At 34.6% G+C, this 18,472-nt stretch overlaps 1 protein-coding gene across 4 annotated transcripts in view; it reads right to left on the bottom strand.

Annotated features, from left to right (window-relative positions):
• CFAP69 (cilia and flagella associated protein 69) overlaps positions 1-18,472 on the bottom strand; it is a 69,590-nt gene that overhangs the window by 42,723 nt on the left and 8,395 nt on the right. For 3 of the 4 annotated variants that reach the window (XM_032644041.1, XM_032644038.1, XM_032644039.1), the window contains exons 2-8: positions 14,075-14,134; positions 12,181-12,246; positions 9,809-9,918; positions 7,203-7,279; positions 4,251-4,349; positions 711-860; positions 425-602 (exon numbers count right to left, since the gene is read on the bottom strand). In XM_032644041.1, the coding sequence (XP_032499932.1) occupies positions 425-602; positions 711-860; positions 4,251-4,349; positions 7,203-7,279; positions 9,809-9,918; positions 12,181-12,246; positions 14,075-14,134 (740 nt within the window). The remainder of the gene's footprint in view (positions 1-424; positions 603-710; positions 861-4,250; positions 4,350-7,202; positions 7,280-9,808; positions 9,919-12,180; positions 12,247-14,074; positions 14,135-18,472) is intronic. The other variant, XM_032644040.1, reaches the window with a different exon arrangement.

Genomic DNA, 18,472 nt, shown 5'->3' with positions numbered 1-18,472 from the left:
CCTAGTACTGAACTTGGCACAGAGCAGACAATAATTATTTGATGAATATATGAATAAGTAACTCAAAGGCTCACTCATATTTTATTGCTAATGCTTACTGTAGTATCTGGAAGACAGTACGTACTCAAAAATGGGTTTACTGAATGAACAAATGAAATAGTTCTTTTAAATATCTAATTTTACTTTATACATACTCAAGGACATAATTTAGTTTTGTTAACAAGCTACTTTAAAAGCCTTCCACATAGAAAAAAAAGACTTGTTATTGTGCAGATGCATTTATACTATGGTACAAAAAATGTCCTGAAACATAGCCATTACATGAATCAAAAGCCTAATTGAACATAAATTTTTAAAAAAATTTAGTTATGTCACTGGCTATCGTTTTAAGGCTAAAAATTCCTATCTAACCACATATACTTACAGCAAACATTCCAAGTTACTAAGCTGTTGTATGATTTCTTCTTTTGAAGATTTTTCCAATAAGTTCCAAAGTATTTCGGATGAACGAAATAGAAGCTGTCCAGAGGGATCTGGGTCATTGAGGTGAGCACAGATTGCACCGGCTGCTTGTGCTTTCACCATTAAAGTACAATTAACTTCTGAAAATAAATTTTAAAATTATTTATGCTGTACAGCCTTGACATTACTAGATAAAAACAAAAATAGTTGAGAATGAAGTGTTCAAATATGTACAATAATATACAAACCAGAAGCTGAGAGATGTTGTAGAGTTTTAAGTACCCAAAGTTTCTCAACAAGTTGATTTTCAAACAACACCAATGACTGGACCATTGTTTTTGCCAATCCTCCAACTTCAGCCATTTTAATCTTATATGATGAACTAGCCTGCTGGTAACCTAACAACAATTAGTGAATAAATATGTACAGTTATTTCACATAGTAATCATCTACATTAAACAAAAGAATGAGTAAACATTAAACAACAGCAACAACAAAAACTTTAAAAAAGTGTATGGCATGTTAAGATGGTATAGCACAGGGATTGGCAAACTTCTATAAAAGGCCAGGTATCAGTATTTTAGGCTTTGCAGGTTATAAGATTTCTCTCTCAAATACTCAACTCTGCTACCATAGCATGAAAGCAGGCATAAACCATACAAAAATAAGTGGACATGGCTGTGTTCCAATAAAAATTTATTTACAGAGGGCCAATTTTGGCCTAGGGTCCATAGTTTGCTGATCCCTGGTGTAGCATTTGAAATAGGACTGCAGAGTTGGAGGCATATCTTAAATTCTAAAAAAGAACAATATTTCTTTTCTCTAGATATACCTTTCCATAAAGGAAAATGGCATGATTAAAAATACTAAATGTTTTCACTATTCAAGTCAATACATTACTTTAGTGCTTTCAAGGGACCATAATTAGGTGATGAAATAAGAGGTGAAAATATAATGCTGTTCTGATAAATGCTAGTGAAAATGGTATCTTAGGGAAGTTTGATTCTTGGCGACATGTCTTATAATAATTTCCTTCTGCTGTAGCGCCTGTGAGAAACACCACCTCTCCTTTGATACAGCTGCACAGGTACCTGACCAACTACACTCAACTAGAGAGATTAAATACACAGCAGAGGGTACCTGCTCACGTGAGACGCAGCTATTTTCTCTCTTAGTGATATACTTATCTACCTCCCTGACTTCTTGACTTTTGAGACCAACTAGATTCTTTAACTTTGCCATAGTTCTGAGATGTCTGTCAGTTTGTCTTGTCTTTCTGAATTTGATCTTTAGCCCTGGACAAGGCCCTGTCCACTCCTGTGATGGGTTCTCTATGGTAAGGCCCTAGCTACTCACTTTAGGCATTTAAAAAATATAAAGAGAAAACCACAAGTTGCAGAATTTCACCATCCAGAGAGAACAACCTTAACATTCTGGTATATTTCTTTTGTTTTTTTTTTTGATCAATAGATATCTACTAAGCAGCTACTATGTTACAGATTATTGTAAATCTGGTATATTTTTTACTGATATTTTTAATGTATGCATATAACTTTAACAATATACTATATGCAGAATTTTACATTCAACTGCAGCCACTAAAGATTTTATTGTAAGCCTTTTCTCATTCTATATTTTCCCAAATCATGATTTTATTTGCATAATAGCCATAATGGTCCATATGCATGGACCAACCAAAATGTACTTTATACTTACTGTATCTTTATATATTGAGTTTACATTTCTACAGAAGGATATAGTAATATTAAGGCTCATGGACCTGATTCCTGTCTCCAGGGCTACGTCTCTTACTATTGCTCTACTGAGGACTTTTCAGCTGTGGTCCCAGCTATCCAGCCATGCCCATCACCTGAAACCAACTGTGTGACAGCTAGTGAGAGCATTGCCTAAGATTCCCAATTTTCAGAGCCTGGTCAAATTAAGATCAACCTCACTTCTCTGCACCTTAACTCCTCTGTCATATCTTATACATCATTTGTCTCCCTTTCTTTCTATTTTAAAAAGACTGTGTATATATTGCCTAGGTTAACCCTAAACTTGTGCTCTTAATTCCATCCTCTCATGCCTTCTTTGGGAATTTCACCCTCCAATTTTCCATGTACTAGCTTCTTATTCCTCTGCCTATAGGGGAAAACTTCATTTTTCCCTATCCTAAAAATTATAAATAACAAAACCAAATATCTTCTTTGATTTTGCTACCAGTTGAATTGTTCTCCATCTTCCTTCTTTTTCTTCTCCATCTGATTTTAATATATAAGTCTGCATTCACTGCCTCTGTTCTCACAATCCTCTCATTCTTTAGTCCTGTATCTGCCCTGACCACTTTATGGCAATAGATCTGCCAAAAATGAACTACAACTTTTCAGATATCACATCAGTTGGCGTTTTCATTCCTCAATTACAGAAGCCTCTACAGTATTTGACACTGAGACCACTACTTCCCTCATCAAACATTTCATTCACTGGCACACAAGACATGGCAGTCTTTAGCTTTTCCTCCTCCTCTCTGAACCTTCCTTCATTGCCAGTTTCTTTGGATTGCTTTTTGTTTTGTTTTGTTTTTCCCCAGATCTCAATATGGGCACTCTCCATGTTGCTGTTCTTGGTCCCTTGCTGCTTACATGCTTTATCTCCTGGAAAACTCAAGCATCCTGATGGTTTCAATTTTCATCTCTATTTGGGTGAAATTCAAACCTGTATTTCTGGTCTCTGCTTTTAGTATCCAATGTCTACTATCTACCAAACACTTCCTCCTGTTTATCTCATCAATAGCTCAAATCTGACAGTTAATAATGTCTTTACTCATTTCTCTACTTCAGATGTCCTCCCATTTTTCCCTATTCATAAGTTAGCTTTCTTTTCTACCAGTCTTATTGCCACCCATTTAAAGGAACATATAACTTAAAAATGTATTTTATATCTTCTCTCCTTTCCTAGATTGATTATGAATTACAGAAACTATGAAGGTAGGAAGTATGTCCTAAGTAACATTATATCCTCTACATTGCAAGTGCCCTCTATCTTGATACCACCCATTTCAGTGTGACTCATTTTATCATTATATATTATGATCCCTTAGCTGTAACATGCAGAACTCTTTTTCCAAACATGGTAGAGAATGTTATTAGCATTAGGAATTTAACATCTAGTTGGGTGGGACAGATAAATGTTAGAAAATAATAATATTATCAACAGTATTAAATAACATGAATAGTAATAATTATAATTAAACTAACTTGGGTATGACTTTAAAAATTCTGTTATTTAGCATCAGAATAAAAATCTAAAGTTGAAAAAAATACATAAATTTTTTTGTTTAAAATGACTGAAGAGTTTGGGACTACCAAAAGAACTGTTTTGATGTGTTGCATTTATTTACTTTTTAAAAATTAATTAATTATTTTTTATTTTTGGCTGCGTTGGGTCTTCACTGCTGCACGCGGGCTTTCTCTAGTTGTGGTGAGCGGGGGCTACTCTTCGTTGCAGTGCGTGGGCTTCTCATTGTCCTGGCTTCTCTTGTTGCAGAGCATGAGCTCTAGAGCGCAGCCTCAGTAGTTGTGGCCTAGATCTGGGATCTTTCCAGATCAGGGCTCGAACCCATATCCCCTGTATTGGCAGGTGGATTCTTAACCACTGCATCACCAGGGAAGCCCGATGTATTGCATTTATGATCCCACTCTGTCTTTCCAAGTTCAAAGAGAAATGAGAAAGACTGTTCTATTTTATAAAGACATAAGTTATTACTGAAAGACTATTGAAAACTTTACCTGTAATATGCTGCTTTGGTGGTTCTGCATGATAAAAGTCAATAATACACTTACAAATTTGTATCCTCAATTCAGAACTTGGTATTATCATTAAGTCACCTGCCAGAAAGATAAACAAATGCTATTCAACAACAGTGCCATAAGTTTATTTGCAGTTTTAAGCATACAGTGTTAGTAACATGATTAAAAATATCATCAGAGATTCAAACTGGATCATGTAATTTTATACACACACACACACACGTGCGTGCGCATGCATGCACAAAACACCCTGAATATCTATCCTTGTAACAGTTGGCCCCTCAATCAACTCAGTCTCTCCTTCCCAGGAAGAAAAGAATGGTAATTAGCAGCATAAATGCTAGAACTAGATTGTCTAAGATTAAATCCTGGCTCTGCCACTTACTACCTGTATAAACTTGTCTTTTAGTTTTCTCATCTATAAAATGGTATAACAATAGTTACCACTTTAAAGATTGCTGTGAGAATTAAATGCATTAGTATGAGAAAAGGGCTGAGACTTTTCCTCCCTAACTAGAGAGTCAGTAATCTGTTGCCTCTAATAATGCATCCTTTCCTTAGAGAAGTTCCAAGTGAGCTTTTCCTCCCTAACTAGAGAGTCAGTAATCTGTTGCCTCTAATAATGCATCCTTTGCTTAGAGAAGTTCCAAGTGAGCTTTGCTCCCTCAGTTTATTGACAGACTGGAAGACAGTGAGTTTCTAGGCAGTCTTTGCCCTGCAGGTAATAGTTTTATGTTCAGGTTATTGCGGTGGGGATGGAGGATAGGGAATATTCCTTTTCAGTCATATTTAAACTACTTCTGAATTGGCTTCAGCCTATATTTCAAACTGGATTGTATCTGCTCTGGTGAAGTCCTACAAGTATGATCCCTAAGAGAATCTGAAAATGATCAGTAGGATTCTGGAAATGATCCAGAATGTCCTCTGGGAGCCTGAGGACAACTGGAGTCAGGAATATCAGCTTCAGGACTGAAGCAGATCTGCTTGGATTCTCTGAGGGAAAGAGATAATTAGGTGTGCCTTGAAGACTTGTGTTTTGCATTAGGCTTTGCATAATGTTTATCTCTGGGGGTAGCCAGTGGGTGGGGAAACAAGCAGACAGAAGGAGGGAGCACGTAGGAAAGGCTCACCCTAGCTTGAGAAGAATCTATCAGCAAAAGCTAGCACTTAAAAAAAAAAGATAGGTTCAAGATTATTCTCTTAATTTTTTTGGACCCATCCTTTGAAGGTGAAAACTCACTATGTTTTGAAAAAAATTAGGCAACAGGAACAACAAAACTTTTCTAATAAAACTATCCAAACGTTCAAGTTTATGGGAAATTCTAAGGTTTCTCATCTGCTTCACCACCCTTTTAGTTCCTGTAGGTTTAGATCATCTCTCATAGTTTCCTGTTTATAATCTCAGGGCAGAGTACCAACTTTTTCCTTCATATGTTTCCAGAATCCTGTTCTTAATTCAGAAATATCTATCATTTAGAAGAAAAAGTAATATAATTTACTAGTACGTAGTAGAAACTGGAAGTTACTAAAAATGAATAGCCTTTGTTCAAAACTTTGTACTACAAACAATTATTTTAGTTTAAACTCATGGTTCCAGCAATTAAAAAAATGAGGGACAGAGCAGCAGTACTTATGGTAAGTAATCAGTGAAAGGAGTTCATTTTAAGCTAAGAGTTCATACTGCCCTCAAATGAGACAGTAATATGTTCTGTAGGCAGGCATTCAGCAAAGAGTAGACTGACACAGTAAAAAAGCTCCATGTATTTATTATACAAATGCATATTTACAAATAATAAGGGCAACAGAGATTTTTTAAATGTTATCAACCAAACCTACACTTTTTATCTGTTAATACTATCATATCCTCTTCTAGGTTGGCTTCTCACTGTAAATTTCCACTGATGAGAGATTCACAGAATTAAAGTTTCCCATTAGTTTCTAGTCTTCCTGCTCCTTAAGGTCATCTTACTTAACTCCCCATGTTTATTCTAATTTCCTTGATACCTTCACCAACTTTAGGCCATAACAATTCCTCCCAAAGTATCTACAGTTGAAGATTATGAAATTTATTTAGACATAAAAGTGTTAGTGTCTATGTTAAAAATTTTAAATGCCTTTTACTTATATTAGTTTCTATCATCTTTCAGTATGGAGTATAATGCTGGGAACATAACTATTCAGTAAATATTTATTTTTAATTTGTTAGGCCATTTGTGTATCTTTTATTTCTCCTGTACAAAGACCTAAATTAATAAGCATAAATTTAATGTGGGATTTGTTTTGGGAACATGCTGTTATGTCTCAGGGGCTGATTCAAGGAGCTATAGTGTTTGATCTCATTTCTAAAAAATTATTATTTTCTTTCTCTAGAAAACTGAGCAATAACCCAAATATGAAACCTGCTTATAATATTTTTCATATTTTTTATACAAAAACACAGGCATCGTTATGTATATTATACTAAAGCTCCCAATATCCCACCATTTTATGATTTTATTTAAGACTTTAAATTATTTAATGAACAATTTGGCCCTTGCTAAATTGTTAGAATTGCTAACAATTCCAGCAATCAGTTAGGTTCAAGCAATGATTAGAGTTCAAAGATGAAAATATTTTTGTGATTACTGAAAGAGAGGAACACATACTTCTGATTTACAAAAAAAAATGTCCCCAAACATTTCATCAAACTAAATATATAACATCAAGGCAAATAAGTGCAAATAAGTATCTGCCAGTCCTTAAAATTAAGGAACAAAAAATCCTGTTGGTATCATGAAACACCCGAGTAGAAGATAATACAAAAAACGTCACCAAGCACACTGTGATTAATTCCCAACAAGAGAAGAGCCTAGATTTGGAGAAGTATCCTTAGTGAAACTTTGTGCAAGAGCTATTTCCTTCTTGTCAGTAGGGCCTATCATCTCAACTCACCCAGAAGTGCAATTGAATTAGCAGTATCTTCAGCATATGTTATTTCATCCGATACTTTCTTTTTCAAAAATGGCAAGCTTCAGTAAGAATGAAGAATATATGAGTTATGTTTAATGAAGTCCTTAATTGAAGCATCATTTGCAAAGTAGAGGAAAATTTCTTTTCTAAAGATTAAAATGAGGATAAATATCCTGTTTCTTTAGCCCTGGAGAATTAACAACTACCAAAAATATTTCTGTGTTTCTAACCAGTTGACCAAAATAAAATAAAACAAAATAAAATAGGTTTATAAAAATGAAGAGACATGGACATACAAGGCAAGCGTTAAGAAAGCCGTCTTGAAACAGTACATAAATAAAAAACTTAAGAATCTTCTTTCTCTCTGAGGGCGAAATAATACTAGATTATACCTGTACTATTAAAATTAGGAAGACATTGGAAAATCTGATACAAATCACAGATCTAGTCTCACCTATAACTTAAAGGCTGTTCAAGGGCTTTTTCTGAAGTTTTTGAAACTCCAGTTAATAGATCAATGGTCTATTTGTTCTTAAAGGTCAGTGACTTTTTCCTTATTAATTGGATCAGTTACCATCCATGAAATAACAAATATACTTTTTGAGACACTAAAGAATTTAACAAATATTAATTATATTAGAATTACATTTCACAGCTAATATAACCAAAGTTATCTGAAAATAATTTATTCACAAATCATAAAAGATAGGGCACTCGAACCTAGGTCATTAGTCTAAGTGTCAGAGGAGAGAGAAAAGTCACTTCCTAAACAAAAAATATAAACTATTTCAGGAGTTCAAAATTTGAACTTTGTATCCTATTTAAAGATATTTAATATATCTTATATATAGGACTTTAAATTCATGTTTTTCAAGAAAAATTAACCAAATAGTTGAAAAAGAGCACTTGGAACTATCACATGTGGATGTATATAGGTCAACTGGAATTAAAAGATATTTCAAGGGCAAGTTATGAAAAGGAATATTTTATAAATACCATAGAGGTTCATTTCTGGTGTTTGTTAGAATTTTTCATTTGAAATAAATAACTTAATTACTTGATATCCAGCTCATTGTTGAATCTCTAAAGTGAAGAACTATAAAACAAATTGTTCTTGTCCTCAAATTTTTTCCTTTTTTACCAAAGGAAACAACCTAAAAGATAAAGCATCAGAAGAGTTTTCCACCAAAAAGGTTATGAAAAAAAATAAGCATTATACTTCTGATGCACTGAGAGAAACATACTACTTAGAGGCCAAAACAGAAGGGTTTGATTTTATTTTTTAATTTCCTATGTTTTTATCTCCCAAAAATGTCCTGAAAAGAGAATCAAGTGAGGGTGTGGTGTGGAAAAATGCACGATGAAAGTAGAAATTAGGAAAGTAAAAAAAAAAAAAATGATGTGAGTAATTATGAAATATGAAGGAAAGTGAAGAGTGCATTTCAAAAGATTTCTCATATTATGCAATGAAACATTCAGTCACAGCTTTCATAGAGAACCAATTCTTGGTGGAGCTCTGTAGGAGTACTGATGTTGAAAGTAATGCTTGCATATCTGGTGTTCTAAGACTTGCATAGCCTCAAAATCTGAAAGTGTTTTACATAATATTATCTCACATCAATATAACAATAATTTCCAGTTAGTACATTACAGTTCCTTGAGAGCATCAGAGCAATAATTTATTTCTTTATTTTTCATGGTCTCTATTAAAAAGTAAGGTGTGGTAAGGGCATTCAATAAATTTTTTTTGAACATCTATTCAGATAACAAAATCTTAAATGTAATTACTTACAAAATTGCAAATATTATTGCTACTAAATCTAAAAGTGAGAGATAAACCTACCATATATACATAGTCCTACTAATACTATTATTTATATATTAAAAGAAACTCACTATTTAAAAAGTAAATTGGTAGAAAGGTTTAGAAGGTTAAATTGTCAGAAAAGTTTATTCCTTGTTTAAGAAATTTCTTCTACCATATTATATTGAAAACCAAAAACATATATTTTAATATACATCTTGATTAGCCACTATGTGGCTAGTTCCCCCAAATCATTGAAGAAAAAATAGTACAGAGGATGGAATATATAAATTTTATAATTCTGATCTCTAATTTACATTTTGAAAAAATATGCCAAAAATAATTTGGTGATAAATCATTCTTTATTCAAATTTGGAAGATCAAATAAAACGTTTTGACTCTCATGTCTTTGAGAGTCAAATTTCTTAGAGAGACAGAAAAAAAACTAGGCAGAAACTATTAAGTATTGTCCATAAATTTTCTCAAGGATTCTCTAAAATATTTCTTTGTTTTATCTCACATTTATCATTCACTTGAGAGCAATTTATTATGAGAAAACATTCAAATATACTTACAGTTTAATCTCTTGTGGTCAGCAATCTCAGACTACAATAAAATAAAATGAACTACCTTTGAGATACCAGCTGCTGGAATCAAGTGATCAAGTGAAGTGTCCTGAGTTCTGTATCACTTTGCTATACCATAATGCATAATATTTTTGTAAGACAAAATAAAACAGAAAATACTGCATGCTAATATAAAACAAAGTTAAAAAAAAACTTACCCACATAATTTTAGGATATTACATGCAGGTTCTATAAAATAGGGCTGTTTTTTAATTTTTCCTGCACACAGATTCAGAATTTTAAATATCTGTGCTAAATCCCTTAGGGGCTTTAATATTTTTAGTTAAGAAATAAAATTAAGATTTTTATTAAAATATCCTTTACAGCACTTCTGTCAAGAAAAGTCTATAGAATTCCATCTATTTTGTTAAATGTGGTTTAATTATACCAATTTTGAAATCTAAAGAGGAAAACAGAACCATGTTTTTTAAGGAATATTATTTAATTTTTGTCTCAGTAACCTCTTATTCAAAATATTTTTTTCTCTTCTCACCACATCTTTAGAATTTGACTACCAACTACTACACCACATATTCAGTTGAACAATAACTTATTGGCAATGAGTAATAATACTTTGAAAACAAAACTAACTTAATGGCTCAATTATATCCTTAATCTCCACCCACATACAAAACATATATTGCTCGGGAATAAGCAACCCAAACCTACCTTACTTTTATGCGTTATTTTATTAACATTACTCAGGTGTGTGCTCTTGTTTTTAAGGTTTAAATTGGTTGAAAATTTTATTTAAGACTAGTTTATGAAAGCAAAATGTACCCTCTCTAGATCTTCAGGTAAAAGCACCTTTTATTTTACCTATTTAAAAAACCCAGTTGGTACATAAACAAATTTCACATTTTTTGTTTTGTTTTGTTTTTTAATACAGTTAAGGGGACATGGTAGCTGTGACTTGCACTTCTTGATTGAATCTGATCACTTCTAGTCTCTAGGAGCTTCTTAGAAAAAGATAGGAGAGCTGGATATATTAGAAATACAAACCTCTGTTAACTTCCTAGAGAAATGATCAAGATACCTCTCTAACTTATGTTTGCTTTATGTGGTTATAACCTCTAAACCCAGCCTACTAAAGGCATTCAGAAACAGTCATTTGCCACCAACTCTCTAGCCTGAAGAAGAAAAAATAAGGGAGGTGTTGAGTTATTGGGTTAAGATAAGAAATCACTTGCTAGTAGACTTTCTTGGCTACCAGTAAACAATGCTTGATATCGACAAGCCCTCAGGTAACTGACTGAACAAATCCATACAAAACAAGGCTAAAATAAGGTGAGAAAAGAGATAAAATTATAAGGCACCACTTCCCTGAATCGGAGGCTTAAGACGTTTTGAAATCTTGGAACAAGATAATATTAGAGACTGCTGTCTTCTTGGGACCAGACTGGACAACTGTTAGAGATTAGTTAGATCAATACTACTGTTAAGTGTGGTCTGTGGACCATGCCAGTTCTGGAATTGTATGTTACCAGTCTGTGGAAAAATAACTGCAGAAAGTGAGTTTCCTGTGACAATTTCATTGCATTTTTACAATAGCATATATATGCAAAGGATTAAAAAAAAAGAAACAACCCCCAACAGCAAACTGGTTCTTAATCACAGATAGTTTTGAGACACACTGGTTTCTACATATTCTGATCAGGGTGGTATCTTCATTGAGGATAACATATTTATAGAATGTTTTACAGATTATCAAGAACTTGCTCATACATTATCTCATCTAGTCTTCCTAGCAACCTTATAAGGGGCTGTTATCCCTATTTTATAAGGGTGGAAAAGTTAAGAAGCTTATCAACAGTGCAAATACTCAAGTAAATTGGTAGAAACAAGACTTTGACTTGGCCCTGCTAACTACATAAACTGTCTCTCTGAGTCTATAGAAACTGACACTATCTGCACAGTTAATATTGTATTATACTGTTTCTTCAAATTTATATCTCTGATAAAAATATAAGTTTGTAAAAAGCACAAAATGTTAGATATTTTCTGTGGTAAACAGAATAATGGCCTGTCCTAATCCCTAGAACTTGTAACTGTTACCTTCCTTACATGGCAAAGGGACTTTTCAGATGTGATTAAGTTAAAAGCGTTGACATGGGAAAGTTATCCGAGGTTATACAAGTAGGCCCAATGTAATCACAGAGTCCTTATAAGGAAAGGAGAGGCAGGAGAGGGTCAGAGAAGGAGATATGATGACAGAAGTAGAGGTGAGAGTGATGCTACTTCAAGGAAGGGCCCAGGAAGCCTAGGAATGCAGGCTGCCTCTAGAAGCTAGCAAAGGCAAGGAAATGGATTCTCCCCTAGAGCCTTCAGAAAGAACCAGCCCTGCCAACAACACCTTGCCTTTAGCCCAGTGAGACCTCCAGAACTGTAAAACAAAAAATTTATGTGGTTTTAAGGCACTAAGTTTTTGGTAATTTGTTACAGCAACAATAGGAAGCTAATGCGTTTTCTAATAAAAATTCTCCCATTTCAGGATAAACAAAACAAACATACACATATAAGTAAAGGATACAAGTCCATTCTGATAACACTGCACCATTTTCTTGACAGATTTAAGTTGTTTTTCTTCTAAATCATCCTAAAACAAATTATCTATTTTAGTTCTTTTGTGTTATTAATTCTGTTGAGATTTCAAAAATTTTCCTTAGTGTAAAAAGAGAGTAGACATGTTATCAAGTAATTCTTAAATTACTATATTATAATGTAAGCATTAAAAATGTTTCATAAAACAGTGAAGGTAAAAATAAACTACCATTTATATTTGAATAATAAATTGCAAATCAAAACTAGGTTAATATAAAAGCATTAATTGTTTCCAGAAATAATATTAATAATACTGAAGTATGCTGAGCATTTTTCTATGCCATGTACCATTTAGGCAAGGTATATACATATCATTTCATTAATCTTCAAAATAACCCTATTATGAGGTACTTTTATTATCCTTCTTTTTCAGAATACGAAACTCAAGCTGAAACACTACGTAATTACCCAAATCACACAGCTAATAAATGGTGATGTAAGAAGTCAAATTTGACAATCTGCCTCCAGAAATTGTATTTTTAACCTCTAAAATATACCAATGTAATGGCCCAAACTAAATATCTTCAGCCAATTAAAACAAAACAAAACAAAGCAAAGCAAAACTCTGTATACTGATGCATTTTCATGACTGAATCACTTTTTTTTTGTGTGTGTGTGTGGTACACGGGCCTCGACTCTCACTGTTGTGGCCTCTCCCGTTGCGGAGCGCAGGCTCTGGACGCGCAGGCTCAGCGGCCATGGCTCATGGGCCCAGCCGCTCCGCGGCATGTGGGATCTTCCCGGACCAGGGCACAAACCCACATCCCCTGCATCGGCAGTCGGACTCTCAACCACTGTGCCACCAGGGAAGCCCCCATTTCTGTTCTTTTAACCTTCTTGTTTGTGAGAAACTGTGGCGTATATGTGTGTGTGTGTGTGTGTGTGTGTGTATCTGTGTATATAGACATATGTATGAACATATACATACACACACACATATTTATTATTTAACAGCTAGTAGGAGCTCTACATAGTTGGGTTTCCTTTTTTAAAAACTGCAGATATATTCACAATTAAAAATAACTTTCACAATAATCATAGCCAACAAAAGAGAAATTATTCTTATAAAGTCATTATTCTTAATGTGTTTTTTTCTTCTTTCTATGTAAAAATGTAGAGACTAAAAAATGTTAAAACAATGACTAAATTTTTGCACCTGCTAATCACAGGACATTGTCTTGATCTGCTATACCATGGTCAGCCCATTTCCCACTTACTGAAAGTATGCAATCTTCATCCTGTAGTAATTTTATAGTGGCTTTTTAGGCATTCAGTCAATTCTTGGGTAACATCAGGAGAGTGTCATATAAACATGTATGCATACGCATTTATTATCCTTTCTCCTAATGCCTAAACTTCAATTTTGAGTCTTGTATCTTTATTTCCATTACATTCTGTATAAGAGTTCTCTCAAAATAAATTACTTATGACTGGATATGAGTATGTACATATCCTAATTTCTTATCAGGAAATTTTTAAGTACTACATCATGATACACTTTTTCTACCCTTGTGCCCATATCCTACTTGGTAATAAGCTATGAACAGAGGCTAGATCAGTCTTTCTTTACTCTTATGATTCTTCTGTTTATATCCACCATGGATTTGTCCATCCCATGTAATCAAATCTATTCTTTTCCAGCCTCCCTACCAGGTTAAATATATTCATACTAAATTTAAATAGTTCTTCAAGATGAGACATATACTATTTGAAATGTTTTCAACAAAAGGAGAGAAATGAGACATATTTAGGGGAATACATGTTACCTTGCAGGGAAATCACAGTTTCTAAGTGAAATAGAGAAATTTTCTCTCAAAGCTTACTTTACCAGTCTCTTCGAGGAGTTTGATGACACGATTTAGGTCCATAGGCTTGAAAACACCCTAAAAAACATAAAACTCATAGTATTCTATGTCATGAGAAACAAGAAATCACATCAAACACACTATTTTTATATGGCATTATCTCTTAGCAACTTAAAATTATCTTATGACAAAAAGATAGTAAGGGATAATGAAAAGCAGATGAGACTTATAGGAGTAAATAAATTTTGGAGTGAACCCCCCCCCAAACCTCTTGAATTCTAGTATTACCTTACAATCTTTTTTTTTTCATTTTATTTTTCTTTATTATTATTATTTTAACATCTTTATTGGAGTATAATTGCTTTACAATGGTGTGTTAGTTGCTGCTTTATAACAAAGTGAATCAGCTATACATTACATATACATATATCCCCATATCTCCTCCCTCTTGCATCTACCTCCCACCTTCATATCTTACAATCTTAACGTCTTTAAATTTCTTAGTCCCGAAAGGCCCAAGAGAGCATCTGGAATAATAGCACTTCCATGCTTTGGAAAATAAAAACGATCTCATTCATACATATTACATATCTCATGCATACACATTACACTGAGTTTGCCTACGCAGATATACATAAGACGAGCTTCTAAACTACAGGTAGGTGATCGCCTTCTTGAACCAGGTATCCCCTATCCCAGCAGTCTTACATCACCTGTAGTAGAAAACAGGAACTGCCAAGTTCTACAGAGTTTACATCTTAATATTTCTTGAGCCCACTCCATCTTTTTTTAAAAATTATTATTGGAGTATAGTTGCTTTATAATGTTGTATTAGTTTCTGCTGTATAACAAAGTGAATCAGTTATACATATACATATATCCACTCTTTTTTAGATTTCCTTCCCATTTAGGTCACCACAGAGCACTGAGTAGAGTTCCCTGTGCTATACAGTAGGTTCTCATTAGTTATTTATTTTATATATAGTCATATATATATGTCAATCCCAATCTCCCAATTCATCCCACCCTCCCCCTTCCCCCCTTGGTAACCTTAAGTTTGTTTTTTATATCTGCAAATCTATTTTTGCTTTGCAAATAAGTTCATCTGCACCATTTTTCTAGATTCCACATACAGTATAAGTGATATTATATGATATTCATCTTTCTCTTTCTGACTCACTTCACCCTGTATGACAATCTCTAGGTCCATCCACGTCTCTACAAATGACATTATTTCATTCCTTTCATGGCTGAGTAATATTCCATTGTATATATATGTACCACAACTTTCTTTATCCATTCCTCTGTCAATGGAAATTTAGGTTGCTTCCATGTCCTGGCTATTGTAAATAGTGCTGCAATGAACATCGGGGTGCATGCATCCTTTCAAATTATGATTTTCTCCAGATATATGCCCAGGAGTGGGATTGCTGGGTCATATGGTAGTTCTCCTTTTAGTTTTTTAAGGAACCTCCATAGTGGCTGTACCAATTTACATTCACTACCAAACAGTGTGGGAGGGTTCCCTTTTCTCCACACCCTCTCCAGCATTTATTGTTTGTAGATTTTTTTGATGATGGCCATTCTGACTGTGTGAGGTGACACCTCATTGTAGTTTGATTTGCATTCTCTAATAATTACTGATGTTGGAGCATCTTTTCATATGGTTTTCTGGCCATTTGTATGTATACTTTGGAGAAATGTCTATGTTAGGTCTTCCTCCCACTTGATGATGGGGTTGTTTGTTTTTTTTGATATTGAGCTGCATGTGTTGTTTGTATATTTTGGAGATTAATCCCTTGTCAGTTGCTTGTTTGAAGATATTTTCTCCCATTCTAAGGTTGTTTTTTCATTTTGTTTATCATTTCCTTTGCTGTGCAAAAGCTTTTAAGTTTAATTAGGTCCTATTTGTTTATTGTTCTTTTTATTTTCATTACTCTAGGCAGTGGATTGAGAAAGATCTTGCTGTGATTTATGTCAAAGAGTGTTTTGCCTATGTTTTCCTCTAAGAAGTTTTATAGTATCCGGCCCACTCCATCTTAATGATATATTCAGTTCTCATTTCTCACTCAGTTTTGAAGGCTTCCTGCTGTTTGTTCTCCCCGCCTCTAGTCTTGGCACCCTTACGGTTCTACCCTCTGATCAGAACAAATAAAACCCAAATCTGAACACAACACATCTAAATCATTCAATGACTCTCCACTAATGCCTTTCACCCCCTCCTCTGTTTTCATTATGTTGTTACAATCCTATCTGTCTCCTTAGTTAACCTCCCCAGGTCCTTCAAGACACAGTTCAGGTGTCACCTCCCAAGGGAGGAAAAAGGATACAACAACTGTCCCTCCTGAGTATCCCATAGCACTTTGAATGTATATCTATCACAGTTCCCATCACCTTATTCTAAAATGGTTTACATCCTTATCCCCGTCCCAAAGTTTACTTTGAGGGAAGACTTTTGTTTCTGGCATCCCCAGCACCAAACACTTGGTGTAACATATATAAGTTATTGTAGGTAAATGGGGAAGGAAATAGAAGGTGTTATCCAAAGTTTAAGTACTTATGATAGTATAAATGTCAAAATTCTAAATGCAGTTTGGGCTATATTTATCTTGGGGATTAATGCTTGCTGCATGGTGTTTCTTTCATTCAAATGTTATATCAATACTGCTCACTCCTATTAGAAGGGTTAAGCTATCCCAGTCTCTTGTTCCTTCTTCCCATCTCTCCTGCTTTCATACTATTTTCTACTTTAAAATAACTGTTTGAAAAGATGATGTAATAAAAAATATTCAAAAAGAAAAAAAATCTTATTATCATCAAAATACATTTTTATTATTTTCTGCTTTATATATGTATTTTATATTTTATTTTCTGTTTTTGTTTACATGTATAAAATACATTACATAATTTCACTTAGTGTTAACACTATTGTATATCTGATTTTTAAATCTATAAATACATAACGTTCATATTTCTACATAGTCACCTTTCCTACACAGTCATTATTCCATTGCCTCTTAGGGCTAGAATTCCTTCCTTCACAATTACAAACTCACATGCTCTGATCTCAAGAAATCTCTTTCAAAACCAATTTTCAGTTAAGCGTTCTAACATTAAGTCTGCAGAATAAGTATCTGAAGTGAGTTTTATTTACTCAATATGATTTTTACTTCAAAAATTAACAATCAAAAAGGATTTACTCCCATAATTGCTGGGTGGGTGACTCGCAGACTGGAGAACACTTATACCACAGAAGTCCACCCACTGGAGTGAAGGTTCTGAGCCCCCACATCAGGCTTCCCAAGCTGGGGGTCTGGCAATGGGAAGAGGAATTCCTAGAGAATCAGACTTTGAAGCATAGTGGGAATTGACTGCAGGACTTCGACAGGACTAGAGGAAAAAGAGACTCCACTCTTGGAGGGCACAGACAAAGTACTGTGCGCATCGGGACCCAGGGTAAGGAGCAGTGACCCCCGGGGAGACTGAACCAGACCTACCTGTTAGTGTCGGAGGGTCTCCTGCAGAGGCAGGGGGTGGCTGTGGCTCACCTTGGGGACAAGGACACTTGCAGCAGAAGTTCTGCAAAGTACTCCTTGGCCTGAGCCCTTCCAGAGTCTGTCATTAGCCCCACTAAAGAGCCCAGGTAGGCTCCAGTGTTGGGTTACCTCAGGCCAAACAATGAACAGGGAGGGAACCCAGCCCCACCCATCAACAGTCAAGTGGATTACAGTTTTACTGAGCTCTGCCCACCAGAGCAACAGTCAGCTCTACCCACCACCAGTCCCTCCCATCAGGAAACTTACACAAGCCTCTTAGCCTCATCCACCAGAGGGCAGACAGCAGAAGCAAGAAGAACTACAATCCTGCAACCTGCGGAACAAAAACCACATTCACAGAAAGGTAGACAATATGAAAAGGCTGAGAGCTATGTACCAGATGAAGGAACAAGAAAATACCCCAGAAAAAACAACTAAATGAAGTAGAGATAGGCAACATTCCAGAAAAAGAATTCAGAATAATGATAGTGAAGATGATCCAGGACCTCTGAAAAAGAATGGAGGCAAAGATCGAGAAGATGCAAGAAATGTTTAACAAAGACCTAGAAGAATTAAAGAACAAACAAACAGAGATGAACAATACAATTAACTGAAATGAAAACTACACTAGAAGGAACCAATAGCAGAATAAACTGAGGCAGAAGAACAGATAAGTGACCTGGAAGACAGAATGGTGGAATTCACTGCTTCGGAACAGAATAAAGAAAAAAAGAATGAAAAGAAATGAAGACAGCCTAAGAGACCTCTGGACAACATTAACACAACAACATCCGCATTATAGGGGTCCCAGAAGGAGAAGAGAGAGAGAAGGACCCGAGAAAATATCTGAAGAGATTATAGTCGAAAATTTCCCTAACAT

This window comes from Phocoena sinus, chromosome 9 (genome assembly GCF_008692025.1).
Source record: "Phocoena sinus isolate mPhoSin1 chromosome 9, mPhoSin1.pri, whole genome shotgun sequence".
NCBI lineage: Eukaryota > Metazoa > Chordata > Mammalia > Artiodactyla > Phocoenidae > Phocoena > Phocoena sinus.
The sequence above is the reverse complement of the archived record's forward strand: the minus strand, read 5'-3'. Positions and strand labels throughout refer to the sequence as shown.